This window comes from Phoca vitulina, unplaced genomic scaffold, assembly GCF_004348235.1.
Source record: "Phoca vitulina isolate PV1807 unplaced genomic scaffold, GSC_HSeal_1.0 scaffold14, whole genome shotgun sequence".
In the NCBI taxonomy this organism is placed as follows: Eukaryota; Metazoa; Chordata; class Mammalia; order Carnivora; family Phocidae; genus Phoca; species Phoca vitulina.
In genome coordinates this window covers 27,465,581-27,480,223 of record NW_022589717.1, presented here as the reverse complement: position 1 = coordinate 27,480,223, position 14,643 = coordinate 27,465,581, and the positions used below count along the sequence as shown (strand labels likewise).

Genomic DNA, 14,643 nt, shown 5'->3' with positions numbered 1-14,643 from the left:
TCTAACCCTCTAATCACATGGTTGGGTCTGCTGGCAACCAGCCTCCATCCTCAGGTTGGGTCCTAGGGTGGCCTCATTAACATAACAAACACACCTTTGTTCCTCTCATCACTTAGGAAATTCCAAAGGTTTAAGAAGCTCTGTGCCAGACACAGGACATAGACCAAATATGTATTTCTTATTATAAATTATAATATCACAGCGGCCAAGGGCTCACAAGGAGCACTGGGCCCCCTTTTACACAAAACACTTTTAGTTGGTGATCAAAAATAAATTAGTATCACTATGAACCTAGAGTCAAGAAAATCTGGGCAAATGTTTCTGACTCTCAGAGCACATCAGTGGGCTTCACGGGTAGAATAAAGTTTGCTTAAATGGCTTACTTTCTGAACAGGGAGAAAGATTATCCTGTTTCTTTAAACAAAGATGGAACAAGCGGGATGGAGGCGTCATCCCAGAGGCAAGGGTCCCGTGTGTGCAGGAGCCAATTCCCAAAGACCCGGAGCCCTTCTACGAACAACCGCAATCTTCCATCAACCAGAATGGTTTGGGTTCTGTTTTTGGCTCTTGAGAAAGAGGTGGTACCAATGACAACGAGCTATGATGAAGGATTCGGTGAAAGAGTGAAAAGTACACCTTTCAGGGTATGTCTTGAGGCCTGAAAACAACTCTCCCACATCTCCTGTTGATCCGATCCAAATGAGGAAAACCCACGTATATATTAACAGCTGCCCGACTGCAAGAGCCCGAGGCAAGGGAGAAAACAGACTGAATTCCTTTCATGGTGCTTTACAATAAAGGCCTTGATAACTCTCAAGCTATGAAATGACAACCTTGCCACTTACCCCTTCCAGTCTCCAAAAACCCAAGCCATCCTCCCAGTGCTCTGCCAGGGGGTCCCAGCCCCCTCAGGCACCCAGCCCCCACACACCTGAAGCCTCATCTTGCTATGATCTGTCTGCAGACAGACCCCGCCTGTCTGAGGTGGTGGCATCTACTTTCATAAGCTGGAGTGCATGGAAATCAAAGGTCGTACAAGCAGAAAGGAAAGAGAGGGGAGGGCACTATGGGACAGGGGGCGGGTCTGTGCTCATTCTTGGCCCGGCTTTGGGGTCTTGTATCTGAACGCCAGTGGAGAAGAAACTGCGCGTGAGGAGGCCATGCCAGACGTCACTGCGGCAACGACGGTGGGGGACAGACTTGCTCGTGACCACGCGGTAAGACCGCTCCCTAAGACCAACGTCTTACATGAGAGTTGAGGACCAGGAGAAACATACCGTGTGCTTGCTGACATGAACTGATCTGCTCTCACAGGCTGGTGAGGCCCAGGGAAACTCAGATGACACAGGATTTATTGTTTCCTTATTTTGATCATTAATTATTTAAGAAATAAACCGCTTCAATGCGTTCACATACTGCAGGAACTCAATGACTACTTACAGCTCAAACCAAGCACAGCTCATGATTTAAGTTGATATACATAGATTTCTACTCTTTGTTTTGAAGTATTTTTTTAAAATGGAACACTGGATCAAACCCATAAAGCTATTTATCAAATATCACCAGTGGGTAGCTTGAAATTATATTAGAATAAAGAGTTATTGGGAATTTGCAACTTCGCAAACACAGGTTTTCAGGAGAAACTAAGAATTTTCTTCTGAGTAAATCAAATAAACTCTGGAGATTCCTCTATAGGCTGAAGGAGAGGTTCTATCAAATTGAAAATGGAGAGTCGGTTCGAATGGATAACCCCCACCCCACCTTATATTCAAAGTAGTACTTCTAGTGTACTTCTGTAATGAAGGATTATCCCAGAGGGAAGAGCGGGAAAGCCGTGCATTGACCTTCTGTCTTCCCAATGTTTACAGGGAAAGATTAGGAACAGAATGAATGCCTTAAGCTGCCCTAATGTCAAATATCAAAATGAAGTGGCTGTCGACAGCAGAAAAATCACGCAGGAATTTAACATAGGTGTTTGTCATCAAGCCATCTACTCATTCGTACTATACTTACTTTGTTCGGGGGTTTTGTTTAAATTCGGGAAGCAGTAAAAATAATCAGAAACGAATAACTAACTTTAGACATCCGGATTACCCAAAGCCGTCCTACAATACAGCAGGAAAAAATGATACTGTCTGTATTGTCCTCCCCTTTTTGCATCACTTCCCCAACCAAGGCTCGGCAACCCTGTGCCTACGGTCTGTTTTCCTGGATATCACTCACTGAAGCAAGTCGTCATCATCGCTTCTGGAGTAACTCAGTGACAGACAATCAATAACGAAGCACACGGATTGCCTACTGCATGCTACACTGACAGGCAACACGAGCAAAACAAAGCAGCGAAGTGAGTACAATGAAGTAAGCACGGTGCTTCTAAGCGGCGGGAGAACCTCACTAATACCCGGACAGGCCAAAACCTACAAAGCAACATCAGTACATTTCAAAAGATTGTTTTTCAAAGACATTTTGACCATATTTCTCTTATTCATCTTACCCTAGGGTGGCTTGCCTTTTTTCTTTGCTTTTTTTTTTGCACTCTCCTCCAGACACGTAATTGCCATGCAAGATGGAAATGTGCCTGAAGTGGACACGCAGCTTCTCTTGGAGCAAAACATCCTCTATCTGAACACAACAGGCAATGCAATTAAAAAACCTGACAATGGACCAGCACTTCTGGGGGGAAAAAAAAAAAATGCCCTACCAGAATATTCAGAAATGGCGTTCAGAGTACTAAGCAATTAAATTTTGCCTAGGGGCGCCTGGGTGGCGCATTGGGCTAAGCATCTGGCGCGATTTCAGCTCAGGTCATGATCTCATGGTTGTGAGATGGAGCCCCGCGTTGGGCTCAGCGCTCAGCAGGGAGTCTGCTTGAGATTCTCTCTCTCCTTCTGCCCCTCCCCCCCAACGCATGCTCGATCTCACTCTCTCTCTCTCTCAAAATAATTAAATAAAATCTTCAAAAAATTGTTTTTGCTTAAACTGGCAAGTGCCAGGAACATGGGGTGATCTGTCACTTCCCGGCTTATCAGCATCTCCTGCCTGCCTTTGGCCTATTGTACATCACATCCACGGAGGTGGACAGCTTCTCCTTGGCTTTCACTCACCAAAATAGCCTCTCCTTTGGGGTACCTTATTTCAACTTACATTTCCTGATATCATGCTAACTGAAAGAAACATATCAGTTGCAAACGGATTATCACTTTGAAATGTCAGTATTTAAGAGTATTTGGATTGCAACAAAAATTGACATATCGTTACTATTTATCACCTAACAAATAGCTTCATTAAATGGGATTCACAGAATCTTGACGGCCCTGCTGTCTGCAGACCTACGAGTCTATCATACACATTTGAACCACCACAGTGGCAACAACAGAAAGGACAGATTATAAATCTGGTTTTTTACGTCCCTTCAGATAAAGTTTAAATGACTAGAAGAATAAGGACTTTTCACTGTCCGCGCTTCTGTACAGATTCTAGATCAGAAAAGACAATGTTTTCATTAGTTTAAAATGTATTTTCCAGGGAATTCTCCTCCTTTAAATTTGTGTAGTACTTTACAGTGTTTCAAAACATTTTTCACAGATACCACCACAACTGATTCTCCCAAACACCTTATTCTGAGATAGAAATTCGAAAACCAGAATAGGTCAAGTCGAGCCAGCAGATCACTCTGGCTCTAACGGGATATGTCACCCTTTATCAGATTAACTGCCATCGTCATAGCCTTGTCCTCATTTCTTAATCTCTTTATCTCTTTCTGCTGCAAATTTAGTAACTTCTTCAATCCATCTCCTCACTAATTCTCTCTTAATTTGTGTCTTAAAACACGCTATTTACCCAAACCCTTGATTCTTCATTGTAATATTTAGTTTTCATTTCTAAGAGCTCTAGTTGGTTCTACAAATCTGCCTGTCATTTTTGCTTGATTATTAAAACACCATTTCTTGGGCAGAAAATAACAAGTGTCGGCAAGGATATGGAGGAACTGGAGCCCTGGTGCGCTGTTGGTGGGCACGTAAAATGGTGCCGCTATTATGGAAAACAGAAACGATTTCAAGTAGAATTACCGTATGATCCAGCAATCCCACTTCGGGGTAACTCACCTACAAGAACCGAAAGCAGGTGCTGAAGAGAGGTACGTGCACTCTTATGTTCATAGCAGCATTGTTCACAACAGAACACAGAGACAGAAAGTGGAAGAGCAAAGAGCAGCCTCCAGGGGCAGGAGGAGGGAGAACCGGTGAGTGTGTCCTGGGTACAGGGTGTTTGCATGGCAGGGTGACCGGGAGCAGGAGATGGATGGTAGCAACGGCCGCACCACCACGTGGATGTATTTAATGCCACTGAAGTGTACGGTGATGCTAGTAAATTTTCCGTTATGTGTATGTTACAACAATTAAAAATACTTTAAAACGTGAGAGGGGAAAGACGCCGCTGTTGAGAGGACAGAGACCAGGAAGCTGAGGCTTCCCTCGAGGCCACCACGTGCCTGACTCCCACGTACGTCCCCTCATCCGCTCCCCTCATCAACTCCCTCAGGCAGCGAGGTGGAATTAGAAATAAAATATTAGGGGTGCCTGGGGTGGCTCAGTCGTTAGGCATCTGCCTTCGGCTCAGGTCATTTTCCCGGGGTCCTGGGATCGAGCCCCGCATCAGGCTCCCTGCTCAGCGGGGAGTCTGCTTCTCCCTCTCCCACTCCCCCTGCTGGCGCTCCCTCTCTCACTATCTCTCTGTCAAATAAATAAATAAAATCTTCTCAAAAAAAAGAAATAAAATATTAAATCAAGGGCCACGATCATCATTACATCATCACCATCATCCTCAGCTAAAGAAGCAAGGAAGGTACTCGGGCTCAGAGAGCCTAAGAGCAGGTGGTTACGTGGGACAGGTCTTCCACGACCCCATGCAGAACTCGACGCCCTGGACATGACTAGCCCTGACCTAGACACGGAAATGTCACAACCACGAGCCAATTTCTTCCCCTTCATGTGGTACATGCCTGGGCCTCAAAAAGAAGCCAATGCAATCTTCGAGGACAGTTCGGAACACAATGAGCACCACTCCATGCGTAGACAAAAGGCAAGGGGTGTTCGATCCCCGTGCGGAGGGCCCTGAACGGCCAGCTGCCAGCAGCCAGGCTCAAGCGGACATGGCGGCTCAGAGGGGAGAAGCTCTGCGGGCTTCCAGGGATGCTGGAAAGACGGCTGCGTTTCATGCCGCCCAAGAAGCAGTGGTTAAGAATTTAACATTTAAATATGATCAGGTTTTACCCCTTGATGGAGGCGAAGTCTGGTTTTTGGCAATAAAAAAGGGCTTTAACAAGTCTCCATGACAGATTACGTTCAGGCCTTGCTAATGCATCTGTCATGTCAGCAGAGACTTGACGGGAGGCTAAAGCAATCCTTCTGGATGGGACGTTCTACCTCAGATGTCCTAGCCAGACTACTGAGGCTCTGTCTTCGTGATTAGATTTGGTCTTTGCCGATGCCTTAAGATCAGTTACTGATGACCTACTCTAAACCCCTAGAAAGCCCCAAAACTCTTTTCACACTGAGAAAATGCACAGGGGATGCTCGCCCATAAAAAGGCGACTCTGTAAGGCCTCCACCATGACGCCACCACCACGTTTCCCAGCCTGGCTTTTTTTAATCACTCCAGCATTGCAGAATGCTCTCACTGCACTGCACCCTTCCTTAAACCAGTGGTTCTCAACATTAGCCAGGCAGCAGAATCCCCTGGAGAGTTCGTCAAAGCACAGCTCACTGGGCCCCACCCACCCCCAGAGTCTGAGCTGACACATCTAGGAGGAGGCCAAGCATCTGCATTTCTTTTTTTTTTTTTAAGATTTTATTTATTTATTCATAAGAGACAGAGAGGCAGGCAGAGGGAGAAGCAGGCTCCCCGCCGAGCAGGGAGCCTGATGTGGGGCTCGATCCCAGAACCCTGGGACTATGACCTGAGCCGAAGGCAGACGCTTAACCATCTGAGCCACCCAGGCGCCCAAGCATCTGCATTTCTGACGTGTTCCTGGGTAAGGGCCCTGTTCCCACCATCACCTCGCCATCCCCCTACTTTCCCACAGCTAGAATGCTGGAAATGCTGTCACATTCACTTGGAATGCCATCTCCTCAATAATTCTACTCACACTGTGTCAAAATCCAGTGGTGACCAGGGGCAGTCCAAGTCTCCTCCCTTTTCCCCTGCCCTAGGCTTCTTCTGCCCTTATTCCCAAGGAGGGGTCAAAGGAAGGGTCAGAACATCCATTAAGGCGGGGGGTGGGGGGGAGGGTGTGCCAGGCAACCCTGGTTGGCTTTCTCCTTTTGGCTTGCCTACCACCAGAGGGGGAGGTAGGAGGCACACACCCCAGCCAACTCTCCCTCTCCTCCTTTACAAAAGCAGCTGCTTCCCTGGGGGACCCCAGAAGGAGAGGCAGAGCTGGGCCAAGGCAGGAGTCAGCGTTCTTGAGGCCCCCTGCCTAATGACCAAATCAGCATCATCCTAAGAGCTGTCCACTTTGATTCCTGACACCTGTCCTCAAATACCAGTCACTTGCCAAAACCTTTCTCCCATGTACTTCTGGGGGTCGTACCTTTTCTACCTTGTTTATAAGTCCTTTCCAATCTGTCCACCCCATGCCCTACTCTCTTCTGAATTGTACCCAGGAAGTACTCATTAAATATTTACTGAATTTAATTGAAACACACTCAGAGGTCAGAGTGCACGCTGTAGGTGTACCATTAGGAGAGCAAGAGTCGTAGAGATTATATATCAAGAGCATTTCATATTTGAGAAAGTTGTTTCCAATACCACACGCCCCTAAAAATGTACATCAGGAGAAGGACATTCAGCCGCAGAGCAGAGGAGCTTTTGGAATCTGTAAATTTCCAAACTGCCTATTATTTCCAGGAGCATATTTTATAATACAATGTATTCAGCCTCCTAAAAACTCTTAAGAGTAAAACTAAAATTAACCTTGGGAAATAATACAGAACTTAGACTGATATCCTTGATAATTTTTTTCCTTAGAAGCATGGCCCCTATTGAGTTTACATTGCCCCAAGAAAAATATAATAGCAATAGTATAGATTTGAGTTTTCCTTTACAGAGAACAAAAGATGACAACTCACCTTAGAACTAGTTGTAACATCACATCTTCACAATGTAAACCGATGAGAGTTCTAAATAATGCCAGGGACACCACACAGAGCTGGGAAGCAATAAACACACATTCTATTTCAGATACCGGAAGGATAGCTCTACTCCCCACAGATGGAAAGTAAATCAGAATTACAAAATAAAATGGCCTCTTTTTTTAGCAGCTTTGATAAAAACATGGTGCTGCCAGAGAGAATGTGTGTTAAGACTTTTAGTTCTCCTACAGGATTTGACTAGGAAGCCTATGCCTAGAATTATGCCGTTACGCAGAATTACCCTCCTACAAAATGCCTATGCTCTTATTTCTGACTTTTAAAGATCCACGTAAATGTGCCCCTGCAACTCTCCAATGCACGCGTGCACACACACACACACACACACACACACACACACGATCTCCTGCCTGGCACTTGTTCCCCCAAGTTATTTTCAAACACGACACTGGTTATTTACGAGACAGGGCTGACAGAAAATTGCATATGCCCTGGCCAGCTCCCTGCCTAGAATTCTTAGCCCCCCGCCTCAGCTCCTCTTGGCTCGTGTCTTGGCTTTGAGGCAAACATGCTCCTTGGTTCCATTTCCAGTAGTGCTGAGGGGGTGACAATATACTTTTCCAAGTTCAGTCAAAAACAAGAATTCTTTCAACCTCTAATTTCCAAAAATGAAAGATAAACAGCCAAACAGGGAAGATACCCAAAGGTGTATTATGAAATCATTGTGCCCTTTTGGGGGTAAGCTCTTTATCATACCATCAGACAAATTTTTTGCCCCAGTGAGAGAAAGTGCTAGTCTGTCTTCTGGGCAGGATGGACTTAAAACCTGGTCAATGGAATTCAGAATGGTGTCAAAATAATAACAGCTACAAGAAAAAAGGGGGGGAAATAGAAAAAAGAATATTCCTCATTTATTCCCAAAACAAACTCTCCTGAAATTCGTTCTGAGTTATTAAAGCCCCTTCCTCTGGGGCTCTCCTTACCCGAAATGGGGTGTTGATTCGGCTCGTGAGAGTATCTAGGATGTGGACATTCTCGTGCCGGTGCAAGAGGATAAAACGGAGGAAGATCTCGAGTAGCGCTGGTTCAGAGATGCTACGCAGGAAGAGGTCCAGATACGCAGTTGTGGTCATGACCTCCTCCACAGTCACCTGGGACCAACGACACAGTGGGCACAGGTGAGCGTCCTCTCCGTGCTGTGACACACACCTCCCCAAAGGCCCCTGCCTCACCGCAGTGACCCCATCAAGGCAAGGACATGCCAACCACCAGAGCCCGCTTCAGAGCCGCATCTGAAGCCTCTCACCTATTCACATCCCACAATGCCTCATGCTGCTTCCGCCCTTTAATTCAGTAAGGGAAAGGCAAAGACATAAAAAAGCAATTCAAGTGTTCTGACAACTCTAATCATCAAATGCAGTTCAAACACCATAAAGAGCTGAGGGTGTAACCACAAAGGGGAGAAAGAGATAATGGGAAGTATCTACATGGGCGGTAAAGGATTAATTAGAAAGCCCAGTATAACTGTTTCCTTAGTAGGCGTCCGATAAATATTTATTGGACCTGCTATGTACAGGAGCTAGAAAACGTAAGAACACATTTTCTGTCCAGGAAGATGGGTTCAGATATAGAATCTAATAAGCGAAATAATGACCTCATAAGTGGCAAATAAGAGAGACAGACACAAAGTACCGCAGATGTTTAGATAGGTTTCTGGAAAACTGCAAGTCAAATTTGTATAACATACATAAAGTGTTATTTATAAAGTGCAATAAGAGTTTACCGCTTATAAGGTAACTGACTTTTTTTTTTAATAATACAAATGAGTATTGTCTACGTGGTGTGAATTTCCTATGCAGTAGAATATGAGTCTTTCAGGGAAGAGAAGACTCTCAAGAGTCCGGTTTTCGAAGTGCCGAGGATTTGGCACTTAAATCTTTCAAATTTTAAACATTTTGATAGGGATTATTTTCAGAACTCATATATAATTCTTTGTCTTCCTAAAAGCAAATACAACACCTCTTGATGAACAGGGGTCATCCATTGCCTTACTGTCTGTAGAAGAGAAATACCCAACCTGGGAGGCATGAAAATCACCAGGGCAACAGCTCCAATCTCAGATTCCAACTGTATCCCCTAGAAATCTTGGAAATCTCCTCTGCCCTGAGTCTAATGCACTTGATGCTAAGTGAAACAGATGGTGATGCTTTTTGAGTGATTACATCTTCTGTTTTCCAGTTTTTCACTTCTTTCTTCCTTCCTTTCAAAGTGTTAACTATCATATTATCATACTGTGACTGGTCACTCCTTTTATAACATACTCCTCTTCTCTTTGTAATTTTCTGCCTTCAGAATCCACAAATCACCAGGCTAACCCATCCCAGAGTCCATAGTCTCTCATGGTTCATCTCCCCCTCCGATTTCCCCCTTCAGTTTTCCCTTCCTTCCCCTAATGTCCTCCATGCTATTCCTATGTTCCACATACGAGTGAAACCATATGATAATTGTCTTTCTCTGCTTGACTTATTTCACTTAACATAATCCCCTCCAGTTCCATCCATGTCAATGCAAATGGTGGGTATTCATCCTTTCTGATGGCTGAGTAATAGTCCATTGTATATATGGACCACATCTTCTTTATCCATTTGTCTGCTGAAGGGGTATTAAGGAGGGCACGTGTTGCAATGAGCACTGGGTGTTATACGCAAACAATGAATCATGGATCACTACATCAAAGACTACTGATGTACTGTATGGTGACTGACGTAACATTAAAAAGAAAAAAAAGAATCCACACATCAGTTTAGAAATCAGATCTCCAAATCTGCTCTATAGGTATAGATAGGCACCCTGTGGGTGCATCTGTACATAAAGGCTTAAATTATTTTTACACATTTCTTGGGCCTTAGGTATGTTCCAGATAGAGGAGTACAGGTGGATAAGAAACGACCAGATCAGTTTTGTCCATTTTCTTTATGCTAAGCAAGGCATGCCTACACAATACATGGGAACTCAGCCTCTCGGGGTTGGCAGCTCACCCTTGGCATGCACGCATCAGAATGCAAACACTCTCCCCGTCCAGCTCAGCGCCCCTGCTTCGAGCCCTCAAAACATTCAACACACCACTGTGTCATCTGACCAACTTTACAGAGCTCGCTGTGGCCCAAATAAAACAAAGGAAACAGGTAAGCCTCAACCACTTGGCAAATAAATTGCCTCGAGAAGAGTGCTTCTCACAGGCTGCCCCTGCTCCTGAAACCCACGGCTTCCATCCTTGCGTTTCCCGGTCTTCTCCAGTCCCACGCCCGCGGCACTCCTAATGCTGTCCCGGGACATACGCTACTGTTCGTGTTGTGCTCTAGGGCAACGCACAGGGTCTGGCACAGAGAAGGTGCTGAATATAACATCTCCTGAATAAGTGATAGCCCCCAAGGTCCTAGTGATTTACATTTGCCAGAGTGGAGCTTACTTTTTAATTCTTCTCTCTGGCCCTCTGTTCTGAGTGGGGACTTTTTTTTTATAAAAACGTACAGAATAACAGATGTCACCAACTATAGCTAAAGGGGAAACGATTCACAACACCACCAAACATACAGCTCCATTAGCTCGCAGCCATTCTGCTGCTGCAATCTCGGGGTCCCGTAGCAGAAACTGAATCCAAAGTCACGCAGCAGAAGTCTAATTCCCTAACAATCCTGATGGCTAGGGAAAAAGTACCACTAGGCATTTCAAATGGGCCATGCACGCATGCAGTTTCTGCAGTAGTGCATTTTCAACCTTACTGAGCACTGCTGAGCTGACACGTCCTGCAGAATTCCAGGCGCTGCCTTTGCACCAATAATTCACCACCAGCTCTTCCCCCTTAAGTTACACATGACCTTAATAAGCTCAAAAGCACAGCAAGAAACCCTTCAGAAGTCTCAGTCTTTGGGGGCTGACATGAAAGCAGGGCAGTAAGCATCTATTGTTTACTACTCTTAGGCTGGATAAATGAAAGATTTTATTATTATTATTATTATTATTATTATTATTATTATTTTTAGCAATCAAAGCTGTCATTTATAAGCTAAGAGGATTTAAGAAAAACACTTGGAAGGGCAGCATTTACATAACGTGGTATAAATACCAAAAACCCAATTCTATTAAGCATCGACTTGCAACCTCTTTATAAATCAAGGTCACCCTCATCTTAAACTAATACCCAAGCCAAGAAAATCTGGTTCCCTTCTCTTTCTGTCTCTTCCCTCCTCTATATTCGAGGAGCCCTCAGAAGCCTTTTATCCCAGAAAATCTTTTCCTGCCCCATTATCTTACTTTTCAGAATCTTCCTTTAATCCTCCAAATAGGCAACCTCCTTAACGAGGATGAGACCAGAGCCTAAGTATGATCGCTGGAAAGCTAACGCTGAACCACCAGGGGAAAGAAGCTCTGCCGCGTGGAATGCAAAACCAAAGCTGCCACTCATACTCCAAAACGGAAGTATTCACCCAACAGGACAGTAGCATCCTCTTCGTGGTCCAAGTATGAAGGACAATCAGTTGTTGGTGTACCTAAGACCTTTCGCCTTACAGTTGACTGTCAGTATCCATTTCTCTTGTTCTGTAAGGAATTGCAGGTAGCTACAAATTTAGGTAGAAATATTAGTAGAATTAATAAATGAGGTTCTACCTTACTATCATATAAGACACAATAAAATTTAATTATATTTATAAAATTTAGTACTCAAGCCTAGGAATGTTAATTCTAACTAAAGGCAGACCATAATGACAGCAATAACCTAAGGAAAACTCCTGCCCACAAACAAATAATTATCTTTGACAAGATAAACCACAAGCATGAACCTAAACAACGTATCTGGCAAGCTACCCTTCTGTGAGTAACTTTCCAGCCCCAGTTCTAGAATAGAATCTGAGCCCTGAATTGGGGACTTAATTCGACTTCTATCAAGACCGGTTGAGTCAATCCTTTGAAATCAACCCCTTACTTCACCCACCTTCTCCACCCTCCACTAGCCCTCACCTGGGTCCCCCTTCACGCCAAGTGCCTTCACCAGTCCCTTAAACTGGTGTTTTCAAACTAGAGTCTGACATCCAAAAGTGGAGAGTGAAACCAATGTATTGGTTCACCCCTGGTGTAGACCAGATTCAAACAGAAAATATTAGGGTATGCTGCATGGAGTAGGTACTGTTTTGGGAAACTTTTCTGTGTGTCTGTTTTGTTCAAACTATATGTAATGCGATATATTACATATGCAGGTACCTCGTTATCTAGTCAGTAAAAAATACAAACACATGCTCAAAAGCATAATATAAATTTCTGGCTGTGCATTATGGTCAAAAACATCTGAAAAGCACTCCAGTACACGGCAATAACCAAACGAACCCACAAGCCTGTCTGCCATCCCCTCACCCTGGTTCCCGGCACCAATCCCACACTCCAGGCTCCGACCCAGCGTGGTCTGAGTCTGGAAGCGGTGTGTGTATGTACAGGGCTCCCAAGAGGACAGCAACTGAATTCATGGTCAATCCACTCCTTTCTATCTCAGCCTAAGAGCTCTAACCACGCACTTTTTTTTTTAATCCGTGTCTCAAGCTTCTCCAGAAATGGGACAAAACAGAGTTTGTTTTCCTTTAAAAAGGGGATGGGTAGGAAGGGAGGAGTTGACACCATGTGTCAGGTTCTGCTTCTGTAATTCAAAACTCTCTCAGAAACAGAGGCCAGACCCAAGCCCAGGAATCACGGCCACCATCGCGGCAGCACATTAACTTAATGCCTAGCGTAGGAGTGAAATGGAGCATATAGACATTCTGACCTTTCGGTGATCAGCTCGAGTTGGGCAATTCCATTTGCAGCTAAATTAGCACCAGAGTCCTCCCTGTAATGGCAGGTTTATGTGTGTGTCCTGAAAAACAAATTTCCCACCTGCTAATTGTTTTTCTGTGATCCAGTCACAGTGGAACAAACAGATGGGTCCTACCTTCTGTCGCTTAGGCAGGTGGCAGGGAGTGGGGTCAGGTGACTGTTGCAGCTTCTCCAAGTTAGAAGCCACCTTTTCTTGGCATCTCCTTCGAGGTAGGGAGAAAACTAGCTAAGCAGGGGCTCACCCAGGTCGTCTGTGAGCCCTCAGCCTCAGTGGCTCTCACTGGAGGGTGAGGGAACGGTGAGACCCAGCTGAACCCTGCCCACTGAAAGCAGCAGGGAGGAAGGGAACGATGAGGCTGGATCATGTGGAACAGGGAACACTGGCTAAGACCTGCCTGGGGCTGCCATCCAAGCCAGTGGCCAGGCAGCCAAGGGCAGCAGCGGGGTGCGCCCTCCACAGCCAGCTTCTTCCCTCCAAGGACACAGAGCACGAGGAACACACAAGTACAGAAGGGAAGACAGACACCCTGGTTCTCCGTGAGCAGCCCCACTGTTTCAGCCAAAAATTCAGGACAGAAGACGCTCAGTTATTCCAAGTCTGCAAAGAGTCTGCAGTGGATGAGTCAGGCCCCCTCCCTCCCGGCCCCTCCCGCCTCCCTTCTGCTCCTCGACCTCTAGGCCACACCCTTCACTGACTCTGCCACAGGCAGGCTGGGGAGGTAAACGGAGGTGACATCCAAAGTCAGGATGTTTGGCTACTTATTCTTAAAATACTTGAGGAAGGAAGACATTAAAATGATGGCCACAGGGGCGCCTGGGTGGCTCAGTCGTTAAGCGTCTGCCTTCGGCTCAGGTCATGACCCCAGGGTCCTGGGATTGAGCCCCACATCAGGCTCCCTGCTCGGCGGGAAGCCTGCTTCTCCCTCTCCCACTCCCCCTGCTTGTGTTCCCTCTCTCGCTGTGTCTCTCTCTGTGTCAAATAAATAAATAAAATCTTTAAAAATAATAAAGAAAATAAATAAATAAAATGACGGCCACAATGACATCAGCTACACATTTTAAGGAAAAATGTTAAAAATAAAGCCAGTGTCTCCCCTTTATTCTTTCTTCAAGGTATCTGTAATACATTAAATATATTAAATCAATTAAATATTTATTAATTCATTAAATGTAATACATTTCCTCTTGCCTATCATAAACCTCTCCAAGGAGCAGTCAGCAAATTATTTCTAAAACCTCCCTTCCTATGCTGTGTGCGTAATTTGTACCCTACTACTTCATTATAATAGAACTTACCAGAGTTCTATTCAACCTATGAGCCGTTACATTTGAACCTCGTCCAATAGAATTTGGTTCCTGAAGTACTCCAAGTATCACATAAGACACATATTTTCTACTATTTCAGAGTTTGGTTCTGAGGTCCGAGTTAACAGAGAAACTCTGGGGCGTTTCTGCTCAGAAGCAAAGATCTGAAGAGTCTCCCCAAGATCGCTCCATCCGTCCCTTGACTATTTACTAGTTGTTTCAGAAAGATTCCTCTCGGTTGCAGTCTGAGCAACCATAAAACCACATCACCGTCACTGGTCAGTCTCCGAGCACCTCCTGGGTACGGAAGGACTATCCTCAGCAT

At 45.1% G+C, this 14,643-nt stretch overlaps 1 protein-coding gene across 1 annotated transcript in view; it reads right to left on the bottom strand.

Moving 5' to 3' along the window:
- Positions 1 to 14,643, bottom strand: part of FAM160A1 (family with sequence similarity 160 member A1) — a 227,718-nt gene that overhangs the window by 20,691 nt on the left and 192,384 nt on the right. Inside the window, exons 7-8 of the mRNA XM_032412990.1 lie at positions 8,135 to 8,302; positions 7,131 to 7,210 (exon numbers count right to left, since the gene is read on the bottom strand). Of these exons, the coding sequence (XP_032268881.1) occupies positions 7,131 to 7,210; positions 8,135 to 8,302 (248 nt within the window). The remainder of the gene's footprint in view (positions 1 to 7,130; positions 7,211 to 8,134; positions 8,303 to 14,643) is intronic.